The 24,310-nt window shown below is 40.9% G+C and overlaps 1 protein-coding gene across 1 annotated transcript; it reads right to left on the bottom strand.

The window, feature by feature from the left end:
- Positions 1–5,521: 5,521 nt before the first annotated feature.
- LOC117825457 (lysophosphatidic acid receptor 6-like) lies at positions 5,522–6,886 on the bottom strand. The gene has a single exon (XM_034701320.1). It carries the CDS (start codon positions 6,582–6,584, stop codon positions 5,709–5,711), a length of 876 nt encoding a protein of 291 aa, XP_034557211.1. The 5' UTR covers positions 6,585–6,886; the 3' UTR covers positions 5,522–5,708.
- Between the last annotated feature and the right edge of the window lie 17,424 nt (positions 6,887–24,310).

The following is a 24,310-nucleotide window of genomic DNA, read 5'->3' as shown; positions in this document are numbered from 1 at the left end:
GTTTGAGCCTCCTAGCCAACAGCTGTGTTCTCGCCTGTCAGGCAAGTCAGTCATGTCCTTATTTGACAAAAACTCATGATCTTAATATCTTCTGAACCGTCACGTTAGAAAAAAATCCCCCCCCCCCCCCCTTACAGTGTGCAGATGGAGAAATTAGCTAGGTAGACCCAAGCTGTTTTTTGAACCAGGCTGTAAACATGTTTATTTCTGCTGCAAAGATCGTCTTTTTTAAATGGGTGTGTATGTGGTTTACGGTGTTTCCGCAGCCAGCCTCAAGTGGACACCCGATGAATTGCAGTTTCTAACACTTCCACATGGGCTTCATATTTTGAGGCCGGAGGTTGCCACTTGGCGCCAACACAACTGGTCTTCAATCAACCCAGAATGGCACATGCCATTCATTTCACTGCTCTTGCTCCAAATTGCCGATTGCATCAAATTCAGAACCTTGTTGCTAGCTTACAAGACGGACCAGACAGTGAGTGCTGGAAAAACTAAACTGCACTGGTTTAAAATAGGCGCTGCCAGCACAAAAAACACAAGTCGATAATCATCATGGACTAGCAAATATGTCTTTTCCTAAATATTTATCAAGCACATATTTTCTCTTTTTTTCGATTGCAACTGGTCTGTTATGATTACACACAGCTTGCACTTGGTTGTTGTAGCTGGCTAGCAGAGGGACGTTATACAAGATCATTTTATTAATCGCCTGATGATGAACAAAATGCCATCTACAGGTCTCTCATGGGCCTAAATGAATCATTATGGGAATATTCATGATTCTCCTCTGAAGGATATCTGAGTCCTCTGTGTGGTTGAGTGAATCTATGTTTAGCATCTGCTGTCATCTTCATGACTCTGAGAGGAGATCCACAGTTTCTTTCCAATGTCCTTTACACTACAGGAAGTAACGGTAAAAGCACAGCTTGCATCCAATCAAGCAGACATTACAGGGAAACATCACCGCAGTAACGTCAGCTTTTCAACGTCTGGCAGTTTGTCCGATATTTCCATATTCTTATTCTGCTTTTACAGAGTTCAATGTTGCTGTAAAACATCTCTGAATCATCTGTGTGTTTGAGAGACGTTTGACCTAAATTACATGTTGCAGTTTGGATTCAGAATGCTTTGGGGATAGATGAGGGAAAGACAATTTCAATTAAAACTGCAATCCAGTGATTTTTGTAAACCGTCCAATCAGGTTGTTTAATATAATTTATTCCTGAACTCTCATATTTAAAACAAAATCCTGCACTTGTTTAAGCGGACCTTGTTTGCACTGAGTCTGTTCCAATGGTCTTTGGAGTTCTCTGAAGGCTTCTGGAGGACCGTCGTTCCTCTGCTCTCTTGTCGTCTCCCCTGTCCATTCAGCAGCTCAGCATTGTTGTTGTCTGTCCCTCTTTTTCCTTGTTCTGTGTTTTTTGGCTCTTTGTGCTGCCTGACTCTCCACAGTAGCCAAAGCTGCTGCTGCCTTTGAATAGCACTCCTCCTCCGGTCCAAGGCAGACTTGGCTGCTGCACAACAGGCTTGTTTGTGGGTCCTGGCAGCGATGCTTGCAGACCCGAATGTACCTGCTTAGGCTTTTTTCCCCTGCCTCTTCTTCTTTTTTTGCAGTGTACCTTTTGTGAATGTTAATGTTTGTGTGCGAGGCAGAGGAAGAAAAAGGCACAGACAGAAAAAGAGCGAGATAATGTATATTTGTATTTCCTGTTTTACCTTCGGGTACAGAGGGGTCAGCTGACCGTGACCAGCCTAAGCAAACACATTCATACTGCATACAGGCCTTCCCATCCCTCTAGATCTGACATCACTCACTTACAGATGGAGAGCCCTGAAGAAATGAAAGCTTGACCTTGATATGCACACACATATAATTCAAAGATAATTCTGAAACGTAGAAATCAAATCTGAGCGCACACACAGATGAAAAAGCAGCATGAACATAGTGATGCGCCAAGCCTCAGATGTTTCCTTATGAGAAAAAATCCAGATGATTTTTCTCCACGCTCAAAAACAATCACTGCTCTGAGTGAAGGCTTTTGTGCCGGGTTGGGAGGAGAAAAAGACGGTAAAACTAATTTGACTTTATGGCCTCAGCAGAGCAAGGACAAGACCAAACAAACAAGTTCTGTTGTGTATTATAGCTGAAAATCAACAGCGAGGTGAGACTGTCAAAAGTAGGAGCTGTTTTTATGTTCAGCTTCTCAGAATTCAACTTCCCCCGGTGGAGGGCACAGGTAGAGGTCACATTAAACATATATGGAGCTGCTCAACGGAGGAACCCGCCTCCAAGCAGGTCACCAATTTATGAAGGGTCAAATAAGATGCGACCTGTAGGATCTACAAGAAAACAAGGCCTTATTAGGAATACACAATAATAACCATCCAAAATAATACCTTTGTTGTCATACTCATTAAAAGGATCTCACATCCATTACGGTGGAAACTTAGATAGCAAGTTGCAGGGTGTGAAGCAAATTTATGCAGCGAGATAATTGCACGGCTCTGTGCTTGAGGTTGTGGTTGGGCTTTTTTTCATAGCTGCCTTGTTAAAATAAAAGAGTCAGTGCATGTAGGATGAATTGCATTGTCATGTTTCCATAAGCTAAGGATCAAGTAGAGGTTTTACCTGCTATAGAGTGTCCTAATTATCAGCAGCAAATCCCCCTGTGTCTACATTCAGAAATTACATCTGGATTGTTTCAAATCTAGATCCTTTTTGGATCACTTTCCTACAGGCGTGCACAGATGCCCCTCTGCTTGGCAGAGTTTCTAGGACTTGAGTGCTGCTGGCTCCCGAACTGAGACACTGACAAAAAGCACAAAAGCCTCTGCTGCATCACAGGATTTATAACCAAAGACACATGAGACGGTGCCAGAACAACATTATAAGCAATCAGAAAGGAAAAGCTAACGAGGATAAAGGAGGATTGTGTCCTATCACCAAAATAGAAAGTTTCCCAGAAGTGTTTTTGACACCACATTACTGAATATATAAGGCATGAAAGAACAAATTAGACATGAAGAGATGAGACCAGTTTGAAAATAATGCTAAGTAACACATGAGTTAGAAGAGCTGTCATTGGTAATTCAAATTAAATGCTTTTGAGATTATAATTTTGTAACTCATTATACAGCCATTTAGAGAATAAGCTTGTCTTCTGCTTTTAAATTAAAATAATTCTGTACCAAATACACCAACAACATTTCAGAAAACCAAAACATGCAAAAAATGTACAAAACTCTACAACAGTTCACCATACTTTTAAAAAGTGCAGCCACTTTTCACAAAATGTAATTCAGTGCTACAACTTTTCAAAACTATCAGAAAACAAATTTTAAAAATCCAATCGACTGTCCCTTAAACACAACTCTTCAGGGAATGAGGGATGAAATGAACCTTCACTTTACTACTTGATATTTGCTGTTTTTGCCACTATTAGCCTAGCATCAATGGCTCTGTGTCAAAACGTTAATTTTGCCTAGTTTGGCGATATGTTGGAGAGCACATTTAACAAAACGTTTCATACTTTCGTTCCACTCTCAATCATCAAACATGAAGATGCATGCCGGAGTGCAGTGAATTAGCTGAATTCAGTGTTTTGCTACGGAAAACATAAAACACCACACAACATAACAAAACACTGAAACCTGTCAGAATTTCTAAAAACTGTTGTTTGGAAGATGCTGTTGCATAATGTGAGATTGTCGAGCTCTCCAAAAAGTGTTTCTTAAAGCTGCAGGAAGGAACCTTGTTTGTATTGACTGTGGTAAAGGTGCAAATAAGTTTTGTCTCTTCAGGCCATCTGGCATGTGGCCCCCCACAGTGGATTCAGGCGTTATAAATTACGATACAGGAATTTTATTTTTTTCTGCAGGCAGTCTCACTTACGTCTGTACGAGGAATCAGTATGAACTTCATCTGTTTCAAAACCAGTTGAAAACTCTTACTTGTGGGTTTAACTTGACGGCATTTCTAGTTTTGATTTTAGAGCAGGGTTTTGAGTACTAGAATCTTCTGTATGAAGCCTTTACACCGCCAATGATTTGTTTGTTGTTGTTGTTATGTTTTTGTTTTTGATTTTAACACCATTGAATCTTGTTTCAAACCTGGCAAAAATGGCAGCTCTATTGGATTATTTATTTTAAGATTCATATATAAATGGTAAACATTGTAACTTTTGTGTGTATTCAGTGCAGGTTTGCAAAACGCCTGGGGATCCACTGTTCTTCTGATTTTGTAGCTTTGATGGGAACTGAAAAAAAGTAGCTTCACATGCAAAGTGTTTGCAGATATGAAACATCTGACCTGCTTCAGTCAGAGAGAGAAAAAACACGAAGTGAAAGTGGCATTAAAGGTGACATATCATGCAAAATGGACTTTTTAATGGTTCTCTACCTGAAATATGTTTCCCTGGCATGTCTACAAACCCCCCGAGAATGAAAAAAATCCATTCTGCCCCTGTTTTGATTTCTCCACCTTTCTGTAAATGTGTGTGAAACGAGCCCTTTCAGACTTCCGTGTTTTTGTTCCGTAACAACAATATCCGGTCTGTCACAGAGTCAGAGCTCGGAGCTTTTTCAGCCCATAGACTGTATAAAATAATACTGAATCCCCTCCTCCGTTTTTCATTACCTGCACAAATGTGTGCTAACAAGGAGCTTAGGAGGGAGGCATGCTAGTTGTAGGCTGTCTTAATAAACACAAAGGTCGGTTTTACTCCCCACGTCTGCAGATTTGAAGATCTAGTGGATGATTTTGATTTATCATGGATAAGTGCTAGCGCTAGTTAGCATAGCTACATAGCTACATGTCGTAGCTGTAGCTGTGTACCAAGACACACGTCAACATACTGACAAATAAAACAACAAGAAACACAGAATCTGTGACCAATCCTTCAGAAAAGGTCCCGCTGCCTTTCTGGCAGAGGTCGGTTTTACTTCCCACGTCTGCAGATTTGAAGATCTAGTGGATGATTTTTATTTGTCATGGATAAGTGCTAGCGCTAATTAGCATAGCCACATAGCTACATGTTCATAGACGTAGCTGTAGCTGTGTACCAAGACACACGTCTACATACTGATAAATAAAACAACAAGAAACACTAAATCTATGACCAATCCCTCAGAAAGGTCCTGCTACAGGCGCCTCTGCGTCAGGATCAGATTCAGAGGGTTGAAGTAACGTGATCTCTGAGCAGCCGTGTATATTTAGCCAACATGTAAAGATTAGATCAACGTGCTGGAGAGCCGAGGCACATCCACTTCCTGAGGGGGCGTGGTCAGAGATAAAACAGAGTGTTGTGAGGAGGACTGAAGAAGAGGACTTTTCAGGCAGACCAAAATCTGATTTCAAAGTGTTTTTTTGAGCATAAACTTTAAAGACATGTTTTGGGGACCTCAATATATATTGATGAAAAAAGCGTGATATGTCACCTTTAAGACACCTTTGTTTTCATCTTAGTTTCAGATCATCAGAGTAGTTCTAGTTAAAAAAAAAACACACTGAATCTTTTTTCTTTGCACTTTGACCTTTATAATAAAAACATTTATAACATAAAGATGAGATATGTACATAAAAAATACACCATAGCCATTCTTTCCCAGTGTGACCCTCTGTGCCACCTTATGTCACACATCCACACACAGTACAAGCACAAGCATTGTGGAGAATCTGTTTGAAAGATACATGTCTCTGTGTTCTGTTATCTCCTACTGTTCTCTCCAAGGGAGGAATCCCCATCCTCTCTTTTCCTCCAGAAGCCATCAAAAGAAAAGTAATACAACAAAGGATCCAGACAGCAGTTCACACTTGCAAGGCATATGAGGGGTGTGCAAAAAGGTCTCCATCTTCCAATGAGAATACCCAATGATACAGGCAGGAAAAACACCATGAACATTATCAAGTTCATGACAAAGATCAGCATGACATTTGCCTTGTTGTTGACCCTTGCAGAGTCATTCAGATGTCTGTTGAGAGTCCAAGACACCAGAGCAGTGCACACAATGTTGACTGCCAGCATGCCGAACACTAACATAGGCTGAATGAATTGCATTGCTGATTTTTGAGGATTCTGAAATTCAAAGCAGGACGATTCAGTTAAGTTATTTAAAAACCTTGAAAAGGACACACTCTCTGGGATGTTCATCAACAGGACAAGCAGCCAAACGACTGCAGCAGCTTTCCAGGCGTTAGACGAGGTCCGAAGGTGACGAGATCTCAGCGGATAAACCACAGCCAGCAGCCGGTCCACACAGATGAAGGTGATGAAGAAGGCGCTTGAGCGAATGTTGTTGCGAAAGAGCATAGTGAAACAAATGCATGCAAGGTTGTTCAGAGGCCAGATTCCTGTGGCGTAAAAGTAAACCCTCATGGGTAAAGAGATGACGAGCAGCAGATCTGAGATTGCCAGGTTGACCATGAAGACAACACTGGGTGACTTGAGGCTGTGGCAGCGTATCAGAATCCACAGTGCCACAGCATTGAGAGGAAAACCCACTGCTATCACAGATCCAAACACCACAGCATATGTTGGGTTACTTGTTTTTGTTCCATTTTCTGTTGAAGCGTTGTTTAACATGTTTCTGCCTCCTGTGAGAAATACAGAAGTGCAGCCAACTGGATGTAGCTGTGACAAAAACCACAATAACCACGCCTCTACACGAATAAGATCTCAAGTTCACTCTGCACAAAGTGATGTTGCCACATGTTTTGAAGTGGCAGGAAAAGCTGAAACAGGAAACAACTTTAACACGAGGTGAAATGTTGCAGTGTTCAACTGAAACTGACGTGGTGAGACTCAAACGTTATGGGAGAGAAGCTGCTTGAAAGTTTGGTGTTTTTCATAAACCACAGCCTCTCAAGTAATATATATTCATTTAAACGTTACATGTTTTAACTTCCACAACAAGTCTGACCAAGTAATCTGACAGGACAAGAAACATTCCATAGGGGCTGATACACCTTAGCATAGTTTGATACATTTCAACACATAGTTAAGGGTATAAAGCAGGTAGCTTGTAGAGTCAAGCAGCAGCCCCTGGTGTTACATTTGAAACCAATGTGCAAAAAAACTGCAGTTCCCTAAGTGTTCACTTGAGGCTGCCTGTAAAAGCCAAGAAACCTCATAAGAGTCAACATTGAAACGCCCATTTTTTCTGTATAATATAACATTTTGGTCTCTTTACTCATAAAAACTCTACAGGGACAGATTTGTCTTTTAACTGATCAGTTTTGATTACATCAATGCTCAGAGTCATGCATGATGTGGTCATGATTAGGGGTGTGGCTGTTTGATTGACAGGTGGATGCATTGTAGCTATTTGCCAGGCAGCAAGGTTACTGCCTCAACTCCACCTCTTTTCCAGTTTCCAGAGTAAACAGAAATTAGCTGTAGTCAACCTTTCCAATATTGAGACCGCCATCTTTGTGATCAATGACCCGATTTCAAAGGAAACTACACACATTTTTTACACAGTTCTAAGCTGATATACACAGAATAACAAAAGTGCAAGACATTTGTGTGCTACTTGTCCACAGGGCAGTCAAGTTCCAAATCTGGGTCCAACAGTAGTCAAAGTTCCAGTTAATTCTGTATTAAAATTATCTGTATGCTTAGTATAAGCTTTCATTCAGTGACATTTTACAAGAAAACATAAAATAATTGATAACAATCATGGTACAGCATCATCAGGAGCTCTAGATTTGGAAATTGTCCCTCAAAAAAACAAGTCTGAACTAAAAACAGCTGACACTGAGGGTGTTTTTGCACTGAGGTTTCTGAGTGCTGAACTGCATTTAGTTCAGAAAAGAAAGGAGTGATCTGTTTCTGGTCCTTACTTTCTACTGCTGTATGTAACGTGTAGAACTTACATATGAAAGCAGTATCACACACTAGGTCAGCACTGAATATTAACAAACTGGGATTGTCTTCAAAACTTGACCTCTGGCCTTGTGTCTATGACCAAATCCCGGCTGTATTGATGTCTTTGAAAATCCCCCACTTTTTGTTTGCTATAGCTCAAATTCTCCGTACATTGCATCCACAGCCGCTTACGGTGGTATGTCAGTCACAAAACACAAGAAGTGAGGGGAAGGTTATGAACAAGATCAGTCCAAGTTCAAGTATTAAAGGGTTTAGTACATTATAGCCCATTGAAACACCACCTGTAATGCACTTGCACATACCTCCTATTGAAATTGAATCTGAACAGCTAAGCATGCCAATTGAGCTCAATGATGTACATAAAATAAGTGTCTGAGTAGGAATACAAAGCTGACTATGATAAAGTGTTTGATAGGATAGTGAGCCACTCCTGTGCACTGTCTTGCACTTCTGATGCATTTGTGTGTTTATATTGGACATACCTGTTGCACACTACGATGTCCTTGGAGAATGTAAATCACCTAATTAGTTTAGTGTGTCAGCATGTTAATGTTTGTTAATTGCTGTGAAGCACAGCACAGGCTAATGGGAATGTCAGTGGATTTTCCAGATTCTCAAAGGTCAGCTTATGATGTAGGAAGACAAAAATATGAAGGATCAACAAATGTGTAGCAGCTCATGGGAAACATATACTGTAGGTCTGTATGAGGTTTCATGACCATTCTTCTCATGATACTGAGGTCTTTTGTGGTCATCAGATAAACTTTCAAGTAAACTCTTCGACAGTTATTGTTGTCAGGTGGCTTCTCACTCTCAAATCAACCCCCCTGCTGATCCTTATTTAATCTCTTGTGTGTGTGTGTGTGTGTGTGTGTGTGTGTGTGTGTGTGTGTGTGTGTGTGTGTGTGTGTGTGTGTGTGTGTGTGTGTGTGTGTGTGTGTGTGTGTGTGAGTGTGTGTGTGTGTGTGGGTGTGTGTGTGTGTGTGGTTGTGGGTGTGTGGGAACCTGAACACAATGCATGCAAGCTTTCTCACATTTCTGCTCTCTCTCTGCTCTTCCAGACTTCCGGTTCATGATCTTTACCCGCAAGTTGTGCTTGAAAGCCGACACAGTAATTATCAAAAGAACACAAGAAAAGTCACACATGCTTAAATATATTATGTTGACAAAGCAGATTCAGAAGGTATGCGAAACAAGCATACAAGCAGAAGTAAATAAAGTCATCCTTCAGCAACTTCTCATTTGTCCAAAATCGTCAGCCTCACAGTTTTTCAAAACGTACAGGACTTAAGAGATTCAAACTTTTGAGATCTGTGTTACATTTTTGCAAACTCAAATTCCCAACTTAAGGAAAAGAAAGTTTGGAAAGAAAAAATGTTTTCATGCAAGAATTGTTGTAGCTTGGCAGTGCTGAATAAATTGTGGTGTCAAAATTGGGAAGCCAGTTTTGTTTGGATCCAGTAGTCATTTCTCTTGTTACTTAAAGGATTTTATTTGCATTTTAGGAGAGAGTCTGTTTAGAAAAAACAACACTTCCATACAAAAAGTGAGTGTTTGATTAAAGTTGACCTTCTCAATGGCACGTAAGCAAACCATAACCACAGAAAACCTAACCAGACAAACGGTTTCACATCAACCACGTCAAACAGGAAGACACTAAACTTGAAGCTGGTTGGCTTTGAAAATGTGCTAAATGTACTGTACCTCAAACAGACATTTACCAGATATTCTAATATGTCGGTATGAAACATTGGAGGGTTCATTTCGCTTCTGTTAGATATATATTTTTGTTCAAAAGTTGTTTGAAGAAATATCAAAGCAGCATCAGTTAGCTTAGCTTTGCATTTAAGAGGGGTTAGCTGGCCTACCAGTTAAGTAGGACACAGTGTCCCTGCGGCTGGGTCTGGGCTGCTTAGTGGTAAGAAACCGCCTTATAGTCTCATTCTGTGATTGCACTTGGTCTGATTTTGTACGGGACACTTTTTGAGGGTCGTGGTTTGTTTTTTTTCCAATGTTTGACTGTACTGTGCTCCTCAAATGGTCTGCGTCAACAGCTGCTAGCTTAGCAAAGGCTGTTTTTAGCGTTAAACGCAAGTCTAGCCAGTCAAATGTACTTGTTCTTTAGTGCCTTCAGCTATACTCAATGCTGGCAGCTGCTGAAGGAGGCAAGCAGAAGTGAAACTTACCTAAAAGAGGACATCCGCAGACTCTCTGCTGAGCTGAAAAAGAAAAATCATCTCCTGTCCAGCTTCAGTAGCATTGAAGTATTGAACTCGGCTTTGTCCGACACCAATCAATGGCATCCCATCCAGTGTTAATTTTGTTAACGAAATTATGACAACAAATGTTAGTCAACGACTCATTTTTTCATGATGAAAATTACACTGTGACTAGCTAAAGTGCATCACTGATAATAAAAACTCTGACGAACGTACGTTTTGATTTTGTTGACGAGACGACGAGAGGACGAAAACTTTAGTGGCCGACCTTCGGACATATAAAATCCATGTTTCCCCTGCCGTGCGTCTAATCTTTAGAAATAAAAGTGATGACTTCCTGTGACAGGCTGAGTTATTATCTGAGGGGCTCAGTGTTAGCTTGGTCTCTACCTGCAGCAGGTGTGCTATATGAACCAGCTCTCCTCACCTCCATGCGTCTGTCTCATCTTCATTGAGGATTTTTACCTCCGGTGTGAGTTAGTGACAAAGACACAACCGACACGTCTGTTTAATATTTGATGTTTTTGCCCCTCTCATCGTAAAAAGCTCCCGTCTACAGCTTGATTTAATCCAGTTTGGTGAAACATCAGACACATTTAGTAAGTTTTGATCAACTCCTTGTCATCAAAGATGCAGATTCATTTCAGAGTTCCATGAACTGACTGTCTGTCCAGTGCCTCTGTCACTGCAGGTGCATTCAAGGACTGTTGTAAATGTGCAATACAGTCCTTTCATGGCATTTTTCTGTGAGTCAAGAGAATCAAGATACAGTCACAGTGGTCACATCAAGAATGTTTTCTTTTGAATTGTTTGTAGGGACAGGCTGAATTATTTCACGTAAGATATTACACAAGCAAAAGTGTTAAAGGAGTGAAATGTTGACGATTTTAACACTTGGTATAACCCTGGTAACGACATCTGATCGACTACATGATTTTTTTAAAGAGTGAGGACGTTTTGGCATATATCAAAGACTAAGATGTTTTGAGTTTTTGAGGCATTTTTGTCTAAAGACTAAGACTAAAGGCTGGCACACATTACAGGATTCTTGAAACCTTCACACATTTAGAGACCACACACTTGATGACAACAAAAGACAGATCACACATCTCTCTCTTCTGATCTTATAGTGTGTGGTGTGCACTACGGAGCACACCATTCACTAATCGATTCTTCAGGAGAGTATCAGGTTCTTCACGGTCAGTATTCCAAATCTTGTGTAGTAAAACGTGACTTCGGTGTAAACAAACATGGCGGACCAACAGGAAGAGGCAATGATGATCCTCTTACTTCCAAAAAAACACAAAAAAAAGAAAAACAATTATGAAAAAAGTCATGGAGACGGCGAGAATGTGGGCTGTATGCATTACAGCGCGAGTTGTATTCATTACAGCGGTGAGTTTTCGCCGGCATCATGTTTTTGTTTGTTTTTACGAACAAAAACATCAGTCATCTGAGTCATCTTGCATCTTGATTGGTTTTTGCTCCGGTACATGTGACATTACACACTGTGCGTGCTCGGCTCCTCTCGGAGCATCCCACACACTACAGGATTTCTAGTCACAAATATTAAACATTATTTACGATCTCTCCTTCTGAGGCCTTCCGAGCGGCTCCAACTGGACAAAATCACTCTTAACACACCCCACACCACAGGAAAATCACACATGATTGTCGTTTGCAAACATCAGACAATTGGGCCTTTGCTGGCTTTGATTGTCAGAGGGAGATCGGGACAAAAATCAGCCCGATTATCCTGTAGTGTGTACCCGCCTTAAGACTAAGACTAAATCTAAAATAGCCGCCAAAATTAACACTGATCCCATCCACATCTGAGGAAGTAATAGCTCTCCACTTTATGCATGGTTTGATCCCCAGCTCTGCAGGTTTTTGTCTCGAGCATAACACTGAACTCTCAGCTTCTCACAATGCCAAGGGCATGAGCATAAGTGGTTCGTTTTCATTTTGTCACTATGGTTTAAACTAGAAAAGTCAGAGGTACTGAATGTACATCTGCCAGTGGTTTTATGCATTGTGCACAGCATGACAGAAATAGCAACATTACAGCTAATGTGTTGCTTTTTCCTGTGTATGTTGTGGCATCACAAGGGGACATGTAGTGGATGGGTGCTACATAATCCATGGCTATCAGCAACCAGACAAAATGGCCGCCAGTAAGCACACTACAACTCCCAGCAGCCACCACTACCTGGACAGCTGCAGGTGCTTATGAGCCTTGATTGAGGCAGGACAAAAGGGCTGGAAATCAGACTGGGAGAGGGGAGCACATGGCTGGAAGAGGAGAAGGAACACTGAGAACTGACCACAGGAAAGTGACTAAAAGGAACCTTGTTTTTTCATAACAGAGACTTTAAGTTGAATGGACTAATTTTTTTGATTATTTTTAAAAAGAACTATTTTCTCCTACGGGATGCTTTAAGTTACCTTTGAGACCTTGTTTGAACAATTACCTGAGTTACCTTTTTGTTTTGTGTGATTATACCTGTGGTTGAATAAACCCCTCCTTTTTGTTGAACCTGAACTGAGACTGTTTCGGATTGATTTTACACTTTCCCACCTCGTACCGCCCTAGAAACCTCTCATGATGTCACAATGTGTTGATTATTCTAATCTACCAAAACACCAGAACAACACCTGGGAAAGTGAAGTATTTGTTGCAATCACACTGCAGCACCAATAATCAAACTTCATACATTTCACCTTATCCCCCAAGGTGCAATTTACCACTCACACTCTTACTTTGTCAGCTGTAACCTTTAGAGAGATTTAAATCAAAATGGTTTCTGTAGAGATGGCAATTATGTGATTTTGCGTGTGCCACACTCTTAAATAAAAGGTGTGGATTCTTTCAGGAGCTGTAGCTTGGCTGGCTCATCATTGCATGCAGGGCACAGGAGAGCCTAAATTGATTTCTCTGGTAAAAGCAGGGATGCCATTTTCTCTGGGCCCTAATATTTAAGAAACTGGAGTGCTTCTCACGACAGATAATCTTTGTTATTAGTGCTGCAGGTAAAAACACTGCTTTGAAATGCCGGGCCTGCTGCTTGTGCAGACAGCTCAACAGACAGGGTGAGTTAGGAGAGGTAGACGAGTGCTTTTTCTTTTTTCCTCTGTGTATTTGTATGCAACAAGGTAAGCCTCCAACCTCTACCTCCCTTAATTATTTATTTTATGCTTGTTAATTGTTAAAGTTGGGCATAGTCTGGAATACCATTTAAGAAAAGAAAAAGAAAAATACATCAATTAAAGAAGGAGAAAATAAGGAAAGAATTGTGGTGTATGGTGCAGTCCATCCACTCAGTATTAGTAACCTGTGTCCAGCAGACAAGCTGACAAAGCTGTGGACACCCTCCTCTGCAAGAAACACTGACTGGTCATCACATAGCAACATTTCATTGCATCAGTTTGTTATTTCTCAGTTGCAGACTGTTAGGAAGAAGAGGCCATTGCTATGGATGCAGCTCTGGTCCAAGACAGACAAACCAATCTTACGAATGAACGCAAAGATGTCAGGTTAATTTGACATCACTTTGTTAAAAGTCAACAACAGTGAAGAAAAGGCAGGATATTCAATTTTATCGTATTACTTATACGACTGACATTCAAGAACCATTGAGTCACAAAAACTTAATCAGGTCTGTATTAATACATGTCAGTGATTCTGCTCAGCTGGGCCTTCACTTGGGTAGATGTTATGAAGATAGGATAAGATAGGATATTACTTTATTGATCCCCAGGAGGAAATTTGGTTGTTGCAGTGACCCAGACATAAGTACAATAAAGGGTCAGCATGATGCAGTCTGAGGCCTCCATTGCTGTTTAACAGTCTGATGGCGGTGGGCACAAAGAAGCGCTTGTAGCGCTCTGTCTTGCACAGTGGTGGGATGATGCGTTGACTGAACGAGCTCCCCATCAGCCACAGCTCATCATGGAGAGAGTGAGAGGGGTTGTCCAGGATGGCTCGCAGTTTGTCCATCATCCTCCTCTCAGCCACTGACTCCAGACTGTCCAGTTCTAGACCAACCACAGAGCGGGCCTTCTTCTTTACCAGCTTGTTGAGCTTGCTGGCCTCACCTGTCTTGATGCCTCGCCCCCAGCACGCCACAGCAAAGAACAGAGCACTGGCCACCATGAAGCTGTAGCATGTATCAGTAGTTTGTTATACATTTCCAAAGTACTTTTGAACTCTCTCAAACTTTTCTTTCAACACAAGTCCAGTCAAGCGCTGAACCTTTATATCTTGTATCTTAAGCAGACCTTGATCTTTTTGACACATCAGAGCCTTTTAATGTCTTTCAGCTCCTTGTTTTAGTTGTACACTCTGCAGCTTGCTCATTTCAGTTCAATCGACTGCATCCTTTTTAAGAGTGAAAAAGATGAGTGATATTAAACAGACACTGATTCACAAAAACTTAATGGAGTCTGCGTTGATGCCTTTCCCTCTTAAGTGGTCAAAATCACTTTATAAAAGGCTGACATCGAAACATTTAAAATCAAGAGGTATTACTTTAAAGTGGCGTATATCAACACATCTAGAAAAGTGATTGCTCACAAATCAGGCTCATTCTAGGAGTCTATTATTGATTATTAGGGTGTTGGAGCCGATCCCAGCTGTCATTGGGCAAGAGGCAGGGTACACTCAGGAAAGGTCGCCAATCTATCACAGAGGTAACACAAAGACAGGCGAGCAGACGTACTCACACCTATGTGCAATTTAATGAGACAAATTAACCTGACGAGCATGTCTGTGGACTGTGGGAGGAAGTTGGAGTACACCGGAGGGAACCAGTGCATACACGACAGAGCACGCAAGTTTCACTGGAAAACAAGAAAGGAGCAGAAAGGGAAAAGGTAGGAACAAGTGAGCAGGGATGTAGCAGATAAAGGGTCAGAGATTTGGATTAGGAGTAGGTAGAGATCACAAAATGAATGAATGCAGCCTTAAGCTCAATGTTCAAAATGGGAAACTTGTTGCTTACTTGTTTGCCACATCAGGTTTTCTGGGCTGTCAAACATTAAGTTTGTTAGTACTTGAGGTGCTGTTTCTTGCATCGATCAGCCAACCAAAACCTTTGGGGTGTTAGGACTTCATGGAGAAATAAGCCTCCTTCTTTAGGCTCCAAATAATATCTGGATAATCCTTCGACCTCACTGTCAACAGCTTACCCAGAGCTGCTACCTACTGAGAAAGAGGCCCAATAAAACTGTTCACAGCCTGATCTTAATCAGATTATCCAGAGTTTCTTGTGGGTAATGTTTTTATTGACTTTAAGAATCATTTAGCCTTGTGCCGTTTGTTGAAAGCCCTTTAGCTGTCACACAGATAATATTCAGGATATAGCAGCATCATTTAGAGTTTCCTTTACAGGAAAGGTATTATGATTTTCTCTTTTAACCGCCTTGTCACTTCACCAGAAGTATCCCTACTTTTATTACTTTCTCCAACTCTCTCACCTTTCACATTCTTTGTCAGCTCAAAGTTGCTCTTACTGTTTCACCTTGTGCTTGTTCAAGAAGCCTCTGAGTCACCCTTGGTTTCCTGCTGGTGCTTTTCAAGTGTTTATCCTGTGACTTTGTCAGGGTTACATTTTGTTTGCACTTTGCATGATATTGCATCACTTTGTGCTGTAAGTGGTTGCGAATGGCTCAGTCCAGATCTACAGGCAGGTCCACAGAGGAGCACCTTTAGTAGGCACGCGCTTAACAAACAAATCCGGACAGACTTACTCTCCTATACAATAAAAGCTGAGGCAACTTTTGATCTTTGGTGTTTCAGGTTGCTGTGCTGAAATCTGTTCATATTTAAACTGCATATTTGCTTTTTATCCTTCAAAAAGTTGTCTACGTTTGTGAAAGGAGAGCGACGATGTTCAGCACAGGACAGGACAGGCAAAAAAAGAAAAGGAGCTTTAGAGAAGCAGATTAAAGCTGTGCAGGAATAAATGAGGTCAACTATTTTTCATACATTTCTATGATGGTATGTGTGGCCACAACGAGAGCTGGGGCTGACCGGCGATTTTTCTTTTTCTTTTTTGGCCTCAATCTCTAATGAAATCTCCGGTCCATTCGCAGCAGCGTGGATAAAGTGCCATTTCCCACACCAAGAAGAGTGAGGAGACAACAACCACTGCGCTCACTTCATTAAAATTTTCATTTCTGCAACGGCAGGAGTCACAATGAGTCGTGCTCTTGTGGCCTGTAGAGCGAAAGTGTGTTTCGGTGTGTGTGTGTGTGGGTTGATGACAGCATCAGTATGCAGCTGATAGTTTAAAAATGACTGAACATTGACCCAGAAGAAGGTGAATGTCTGTTTGCCTGTGCATGCAGGAGGATAGCAAGTGTTTGACAAGGCTGGATCGTTATGAATATGGACAAATTAATTTATTTTCTCCTCCTCTGCTGCTTCAGTCAGGTAAATATCACCGTTGTAAACACGGCGAGTCAATACGGCTGTGGAGCGTTAGGCTGCTTTCTCTGTCCGTCTGTCACTCACTCTCTCTCTCTGAAGACTACACAGTGGAAGAGCTGTGGATTTGAAAAGATTATATGCTTTAGACGATTTCTCCACCATTACCAGCTGGGCCAATGCAATTAACCCGCTTCATATGTTTCATCTGACGCCAAAAAAACAAAACAAGTTAATCTGTCCCAAGCTGCGGGGACCTCACTTTATTAGTCCCACGCAAAGAGAGGAAGTTGGAAAATCCGAGCTCAAATGGTGCCTTAATGCATTCCCTTTTCCAATTAGCGGCTGCCATGTTGAATCTTAACAGGTTCTGAAAGTATGAGCTGATTACCTATGCAAATGAGAGGAAGTCTATAATAAAGCTGTCAACAGATATAAACGAGTTAGACGGAGGAGAGCGGTACAATGTTGAATGAAGCCTGCTGGGCTAAACAAAGTGGCAACACCCCTGAGATGCATAAAGTTAAACGGGGACAAAGTGACCAGTGTTTGATTGTACCTTTGACTGGAAGTCAGCCAGGACTCATAAGTCCTGAAGTGCCACCTTATTTTGAGGAAGTGGAGCAGGCTATGAGCCCAGGCTCCTTCCTGTCGAGTATTTGAAGGTTATTCAATGCACCTCTTCAGCTCTAAAGAAGACATACTGCAGTTTTATTTACACAATCAATCCTTCAGTTGTGTAGGTGCCATATGGACAATTACTAATTACAACATAGTTTGGGTGTTTACATGCCTGTTTAATTATTCTGCAGCTGTAATTACTGATGAAACAACAAGTATTTACACAATGAAAGCAGAATAAATTAAACCTGCAGTATGATTTTATTGTTTTATTGACCACATGGGCAAACTACTTGTGAACACATCATTGCCTGTTTGTTTCATTTGCAAACATCAATCATGTTGTTCAGAAACAGAGCTGGTATCATTTATTTGGATGTGCACATTGGAGTCAAATATATACATTTTTATTTTTGTACAGTATACATAGTAAAACTTCTGCCTGTTACAAACAGCTGTAACCTATGCTTCACGTATAGAGATTGCAGGTAATGCTAGTTTCCAACTCCTGCCGCTCGTTAGGCTTTGTGGTTAAAAAATAAAAACAAAAGAAGATCAGAGGTTAAATATTAACATCAAGGTTACATACAATTACAACAAACTGGTATAGATCATTATTGGACAGACATAGCCATCTTGTGAGATAAGTTTCCTGCAAGAATACAATACCATTTATCTTATACCACTCTTGAAGTTCTGTTTAATTTCTTAATGCAGGTACCTGGAGTTTCATATTTAATAAGGTCACAGGAAATCAATAGTGTTCACTTGTACTGTTTTTGCTTTACAAGTTCTTCCTGTTGACATGCAAGGTGTTGCTTCTATGGCTAACACCTTTCCAGTGATGTAAGAAGAACCTGAAAGCTATGCTTGTGTAGATATACAGAAAGTGTACTGTCACAGTTGTTAAAAAAAGAAAAAGAAAAGAGTGTTAATAACGAGGTGATTAGTACGGAAGAGGATTAGGGCCACTGACAAAAAAAAAACATTTTTTTTTCCTCAGAATTCTAACTTTAATCCACTGAAAAAAAAAATAAGGTCCAATAAATATATATTTTTTTATTATTATTATTATGAGAAAAAAGTCAGAATTCTGACTTTAATCTCAGAATTCTGACTTTTTCTCATAACAATAATAAAAAATATATATTGGACCTTGATATTTGTTTTTCAGTGGCCCTAATCCTCTTCTGTAGATTAAAATTTCAATTTATAAGCTTTATTTCAACTGTAAAGTAATCAAAAAAAAGTCAAGGTTAGGATTGGGAACAAAAATTGAACAGAAATCAGCTTCAGTTAAAATCTGGGGCTAATTTCTGTTCCCAATCAGCCAACACCAAATATCTCCTGATTTAATTATGTGTTATTAAAGGAAGCACATATTTTATCGGAAATGTAGCTGGGTAAAAGTGGGAGTTGACAAAAATATGGAAACTGAAATGCAGTACAGATACTCCCGGACAATACTTAAAGCTCCTTTGAGGAGCTTTCTGTTGATTTTGGTGCCCCCTATGGACAAAGTTAGATTTCTTACCTCTTTACTGATCTTGTCTTATACATCTGTAAGTTTCGTTTTCCTATGTCATCCTGATTAGCTGTTTAAAGAAATTGTTACTGTATTTGTTGATGGTCTTGTTCATTTTTAAAGGTCAAGAGGCCTCACTGTTAATTTCAGTCTGTTTCATATCCACTAAAAACTCCTCATAGGTGCTTTAGTTTCAGCAACAAATACTAATACTCTGTTACATTACGTCACTGCACTCAACCCACAAACTGCTTTTAGAGGACAGGCCAGTATATTTCATGGCGACTCCTCTGCTGTTGGTTTGTATGCGTCGGTGAATATGAGACGCTGTAAAGGGATTCGTTCTGCTTTCACTTTAAAAGCGCTATAAAAGTGTAGTCCATTTATCTGCCCTATTTTCTGCACAATAAAAGGCTTGAGGAGGTGGGCTGCCCACTCGCTATTAACAAAATAAAATGATTTACTGTTGCTGTAAATCACTTCCTTCAGCCAGGCTGAGCCAATCACAGAATAACACGGGATGTGCTGTGAGAAGACGAGGGAGGAAAATCATTTCATATTCAAAAATCAAATAACCTCCTCCGGTCTGCCAGGGGGCACAGTCTTTTACTTTGGTCTGAAAATTGAACTTATTCGATTAATATGTTTGCTTTCATCAGAAAATTTCATTTCTTTCAAGTTTCCCTGCCTGCGTGTTTGTGTGTATGTGTGTGTGCGCATGCAAACACTGCCTCGGTAGATTTGCTGTCAGTGGGTGGCTCATATTAGCTTGTTTGCACAGTACATGCGCGCCCTCAAGGGAAGCGTTACGCTAAAGATCATATGAAGCACATATCTTTCCCTTCAAGACCTGTATAAAAGCTCATCCTTTTAGACACACTGACGCTCGAGATGTTACACAACAAGAATTACTAAGGTGCTCATCACTCACATGAATTCCTAATTATCACTGTGCTACAAAAAGCTTTAATTGCATATACCACACCACTTATGGTAATTAGGCACATAGCATCGACTAATTGTAATCTCCAAGTATGTAAATGTCTGCATTTGAAGTGGAGTACTCACGTTCCCTACTGATCTCCACCTGCTCAATTTGCACTGTTTAATTCCCAGAGAAAGATAAGCACTGTACCAGGAGATAAAATGCTTGGAAAGAGACTGGTGGAGTGGGATACGCAGTGATGCGGGACAGCATGGTGCAAAAACAATGCACACAGAGCCGGATGGTTAGAGGCCTGATAAGTTAGATCCAAGAAAGAGAGAGGAAAGGAGGGAGGGAGAGGAGGGAGTCTAGATGAGGAATCAATGGTGTGAAAGAAGGAACAGGTGATGGAGAAGCAGAGAGGGAGCTGCAAAGTTGGAAGGAAGAAGACAGGAGAGAGAAATTGTAATGCATGGAACAGCAAACACAACGAGGTGAGAGAAAGTGAGTCGGAGTAGGTGAGAGGGATGGAGAGATGGAGAGGCAGAGTGAGATTGGGAAAGTAAGACAAAGAATCTAGTTAATTTACTTGACAAGCTTAGCTCTCCTTGTCTCCCTGAGGTGTCCCGTGCTTCCAGATAAGGGCTGGAGAAAGTAAGAGACAGCTTGTATTGGGGTTTGTTTGTTGGGCTGCCTGTGTGTGTTTGAGAATACACTTCTAATCTTCTGGTTATGATGAATGTGTGTGTTTCTGTGTCTGTGTCTGTGTCTGTGTGCATGCACATGTTTGTCAGCACTCAGAAAAGGTAACGATGTAGATAGAGATATGCTGTTGTGTTTTACAAGATGACGTCTTGTGAGCTGATTTGTAGACATGTTGTTGATGGTAGCAGATTGCAAACTGTGATTGTCATTTTAAAACACCATGAGGCAAGGTGAGCGTGACCTCCAGCAGACTGCATCTCTGCTGAGCAAACAAAAGACACGCTGCTGGGGAGACAACAAAGAGCTGTATGGACTTTAATGGATGGTCTGGTTTCATACAACCAGGGTTACATTTATATGAGACAATCATTACAGTAACATTAGACTTACCTTGTTAATATGGATGTAACGATGCTCAATTCACAATACTATACAACTGTAAATGCTTTATAATTCAAATATTTTACACATTTATTCTAAGGGAATTAGATTTAAGTCAATTTGTGGATAGAGTAAATAATCAGGGAGAAAAAAAAAGATTTAATTCAGGTGTTTGGTTTAATTTAATATCTTTTAGAATTAAAAACTTTAATTTAAAGGAAATTTTACATCAAATCACCAAAATGAAGTACTCACTCATTCGGCTCCTGGCTTTGGATTAAGGTTTTTTTAAAGGAAATCAGTAACACATCTACATTTTGAGTGATTCCTTTCCCACAAAATGAAGTTAAATAATTTCAACAGCAGCGTAAGAAGGTCCATATTTGTGTAACGTGAGGGTTCGATGTGTGGTAGTTGGGTTACTCTATTAATAAGAAACAGCAGGATGGAGACGGATAACTGTCTCAAGAGCACTTTTCTGTAGCCACACTGGAACGGCATAACAACACTTCCTTGTCACTCAATCACATGTCACAGAACCAACCAATGAGAGGCTAGGATGACTGAGCTTCAGGTAAATGTCAGGGGAACCACAGAAGTACATTCAACATGTTTTGGTCCCAACGAGAAGATGCTGTAGAAAGAATTATAACATCATAAATACACAAATAATAACTTTAATAAACTTTTATGTAAAAAGTTACCAAATAATATCAACATATTTTAACCTTAACTCTATGACTGACACATTAACAGGAGGGGCATAGCAGAGGATGCCTCTTTCTCTTTCTCTCTCTCTTTCTGCCTTTTTGTTTTGTCAGGTGTGGAGCGCTGACTCTATACAGAATGGACAACATGCCTTCACTTCCACCAATTATGAGCTTTGATGCTGCCTCCATAGGCACTGACATAAAGAAAACAACAGTATTAAACTTACCAATAAACTGCCCAGAGGCAAGAGCTGCACATGTCTGGTTTCCTATTGACATATCACTGCTATTTCCCCTATATATGGGTACAACAGTGGCAACACATACAAAAGAGGAGAGAGAGGGAGAGGGAGAGGGAGAAGGAGAGGGAGAGATTGCTCACAGGTTTATCTTATGCCTTCTGTGTCTTGATTTTCAACTGTCTCACATAGTAACCTTACATCCTTCCATGCTCTTTCCTTAGAATCTGGAAATACAGCAACAAGAAGTCGTACGGCAACAAATGGAAAACGTATTTACATACAGGTTTTACTGCCAGGTTACCACTTCTAAAACAAACAGTTTAACATGGATTTATTATGAGAACTAAATACCCATTTTCTGTATGAATGGGCACATTTTTTGTCATTCCCATTAAAACAGCATCACTTATTGCTGCTAATAAAGCCTGACATGGGAGTTGCTTGAAAGTGCGTCGACCCCCACTTCAGGTCAGCGCCCCAAGTATCGAGGCAATAGTCCTCGTCGCAGAGGTCGCCGGTTTGACTCCAGGCCGGTTGACCATTTGCTGCATGTCTTCCCCCACTCTCCACTCCGAACGTTTCCCGTCTCTCTTCAGCTGTCCTGTCAATAAAGGCCAAAAAGCCATAAAATATAACTTACAAAAAGAAATAAAATAGGATGTAAATTCTGCAGCAAAGTTTTGCAGAGCACAAAGATCAGAGGAGAGACAAGGCAGAGGCCGACTGATAACAGATAATCTGAAATGTATTTAGAGGAATGGCGAAAACTGAAAGCACCACGGTCTGTAATCAACAGATAACCGCAAAGTGGCTGCTGATTCTCGTCCTCTTTCGCAGATACTGTATGTAAGATGGCCATTTTATTGATGAAATGAACTGCATGGCGCGGCTGTGTTCAACTGGTGGAGATTTCAGTGTCCATTACAGCTACAAGAGCATCTAACATGTCCACATCGCTGGATTACTTCAACGCTATGTCTCCTGCAAACAGCCGCCAAAGATTCCAAGATGAAAGCTCACACTTGCCAAATCAAGATTTTACAATAAAAGGGGAGATTTTGTCCAAGGAGGCCGGCAAAAACAGCATTAAATTGAACTTGCTTTAACTTGTAATTGTAATGCACAAAAGGTGAAGCCAAGGTGCACTTACATTTAATTTTATGACTATAAGTGGTGGCTAAAGTTTGCTGACATGGTGGTTTGTTGGAGTGTAATTACCCGATGGCTGTGTAGTGATGTTGCTAAATTCCCAGACCTCTGCAATTAGCTTATTGTTTTTATTTTATTGTAACTGTCAGTAATCATAGCCAAAACCACAAATAAGAACCATGTTGTAATAAACAGGATCTTTTCTTTATTATCTCAGCACAAAATGTGTAGCACTGCACTACAATCAGCACTGAATCAGCTACACAGGGCCCTCGGCACTTCTCCCTGTGTTATTCACTTTCACGCTTCCTCGCCATCATTCACATCAACTCAGCTTTAGATCCCAGCCACAATACTGAAGCAAAATATACTCGCTGACTTTCACAGTGTCTCCTCACCCCAATGCATCCCATCCCCGCTACTTTTATCAGTGACAGACCCGCTTCTTGGTAAAAGTGCAACACTGAAGGGAGAAAAAAAATGTCAAGGCAGCCTTGGCATTTTCTCCCCGTCATATTCTCCTTGCCAAGCTTTTGCTCTGCTCTGCCATTTCCATCCAAGCTGCAGTCGACTCACAGCCCAGCCCACAACCATCTTCGGCACCGGCCAGGAAAAGTAGATTACAGAAAGAAAATGTCATAAACTCTATGGAGAGGAAGCATAGGTTGTCAATTATACATGTGTCAGTGTGCTGCTATCTCTGACTCGCTCTTTCTCCGCCCACTCCAAACAACTTGGCCGCCGCGGCTGGCCGACTCTCCTCCTCTCCGACTCTCCTCTCCATGCTATCTCTGTTTGTGTCTGACATCTGTCTTTTATCACATTGCCACATGCACATACGCACAGTCCAACACGCACACATACACCATTCCACACGGGTGCCAGAGGAGAGATGGCTGTCACAACTGAACCCAAAATATTCTGACAGGTTAGAATCCAGCATGGTTGCAGCAGTGAGGGGATTGAAAGTTGTGTTGCAAGAGAAGGAAACATGTATGTCTACATGCAGATGGCTCTATAAATAATCAACCTCAGAGGGCCCCACTGAGAAAGATGAAACGAGTGCAAAGAGCATGGCTTTGCTTTCAATAAGAGACTCTTCAGCAAGATTTCTCTTCAAGACAGATTTTTTTCTGGCTCTTTCATTTTTGAAATTTAGACTGTTTACAGCTTTGTTTTGGCATATCTGTGCAGACATTAACAATATCACTGAGGCCCAGGTGCTCTAAATAACCACAACAATACAATTTCAAATGCAGACTTCCTTATCTATGTATAAGCTTCTCATAGAAAGGTGAAAAGGGTAAACACATTCACCGCATTAATGTATTAAGGATGCAGGAAACATCTGCTCCTCTAAAACCCTGGCAAGGTTGGAAGCAGAGCTGTTTCTCTAAACAACAAACTCAGCCCACTGTGGGCGGTACGTGAGGGCCAATCAAGCTTTACATGAGTCACATAGATTCAGGGCCATAACCAGGGTTTAGAAATCAGGAAGGGCCAGAGTTTTATACACA

The sequence above is a fragment of the Notolabrus celidotus genome, chromosome 14, assembly GCF_009762535.1.
Source record: "Notolabrus celidotus isolate fNotCel1 chromosome 14, fNotCel1.pri, whole genome shotgun sequence".
NCBI classification, from domain to species: domain Eukaryota; kingdom Metazoa; phylum Chordata; class Actinopteri; order Labriformes; family Labridae; genus Notolabrus; species Notolabrus celidotus.
This window is presented reverse-complemented; position numbering and strand designations above follow the sequence as displayed.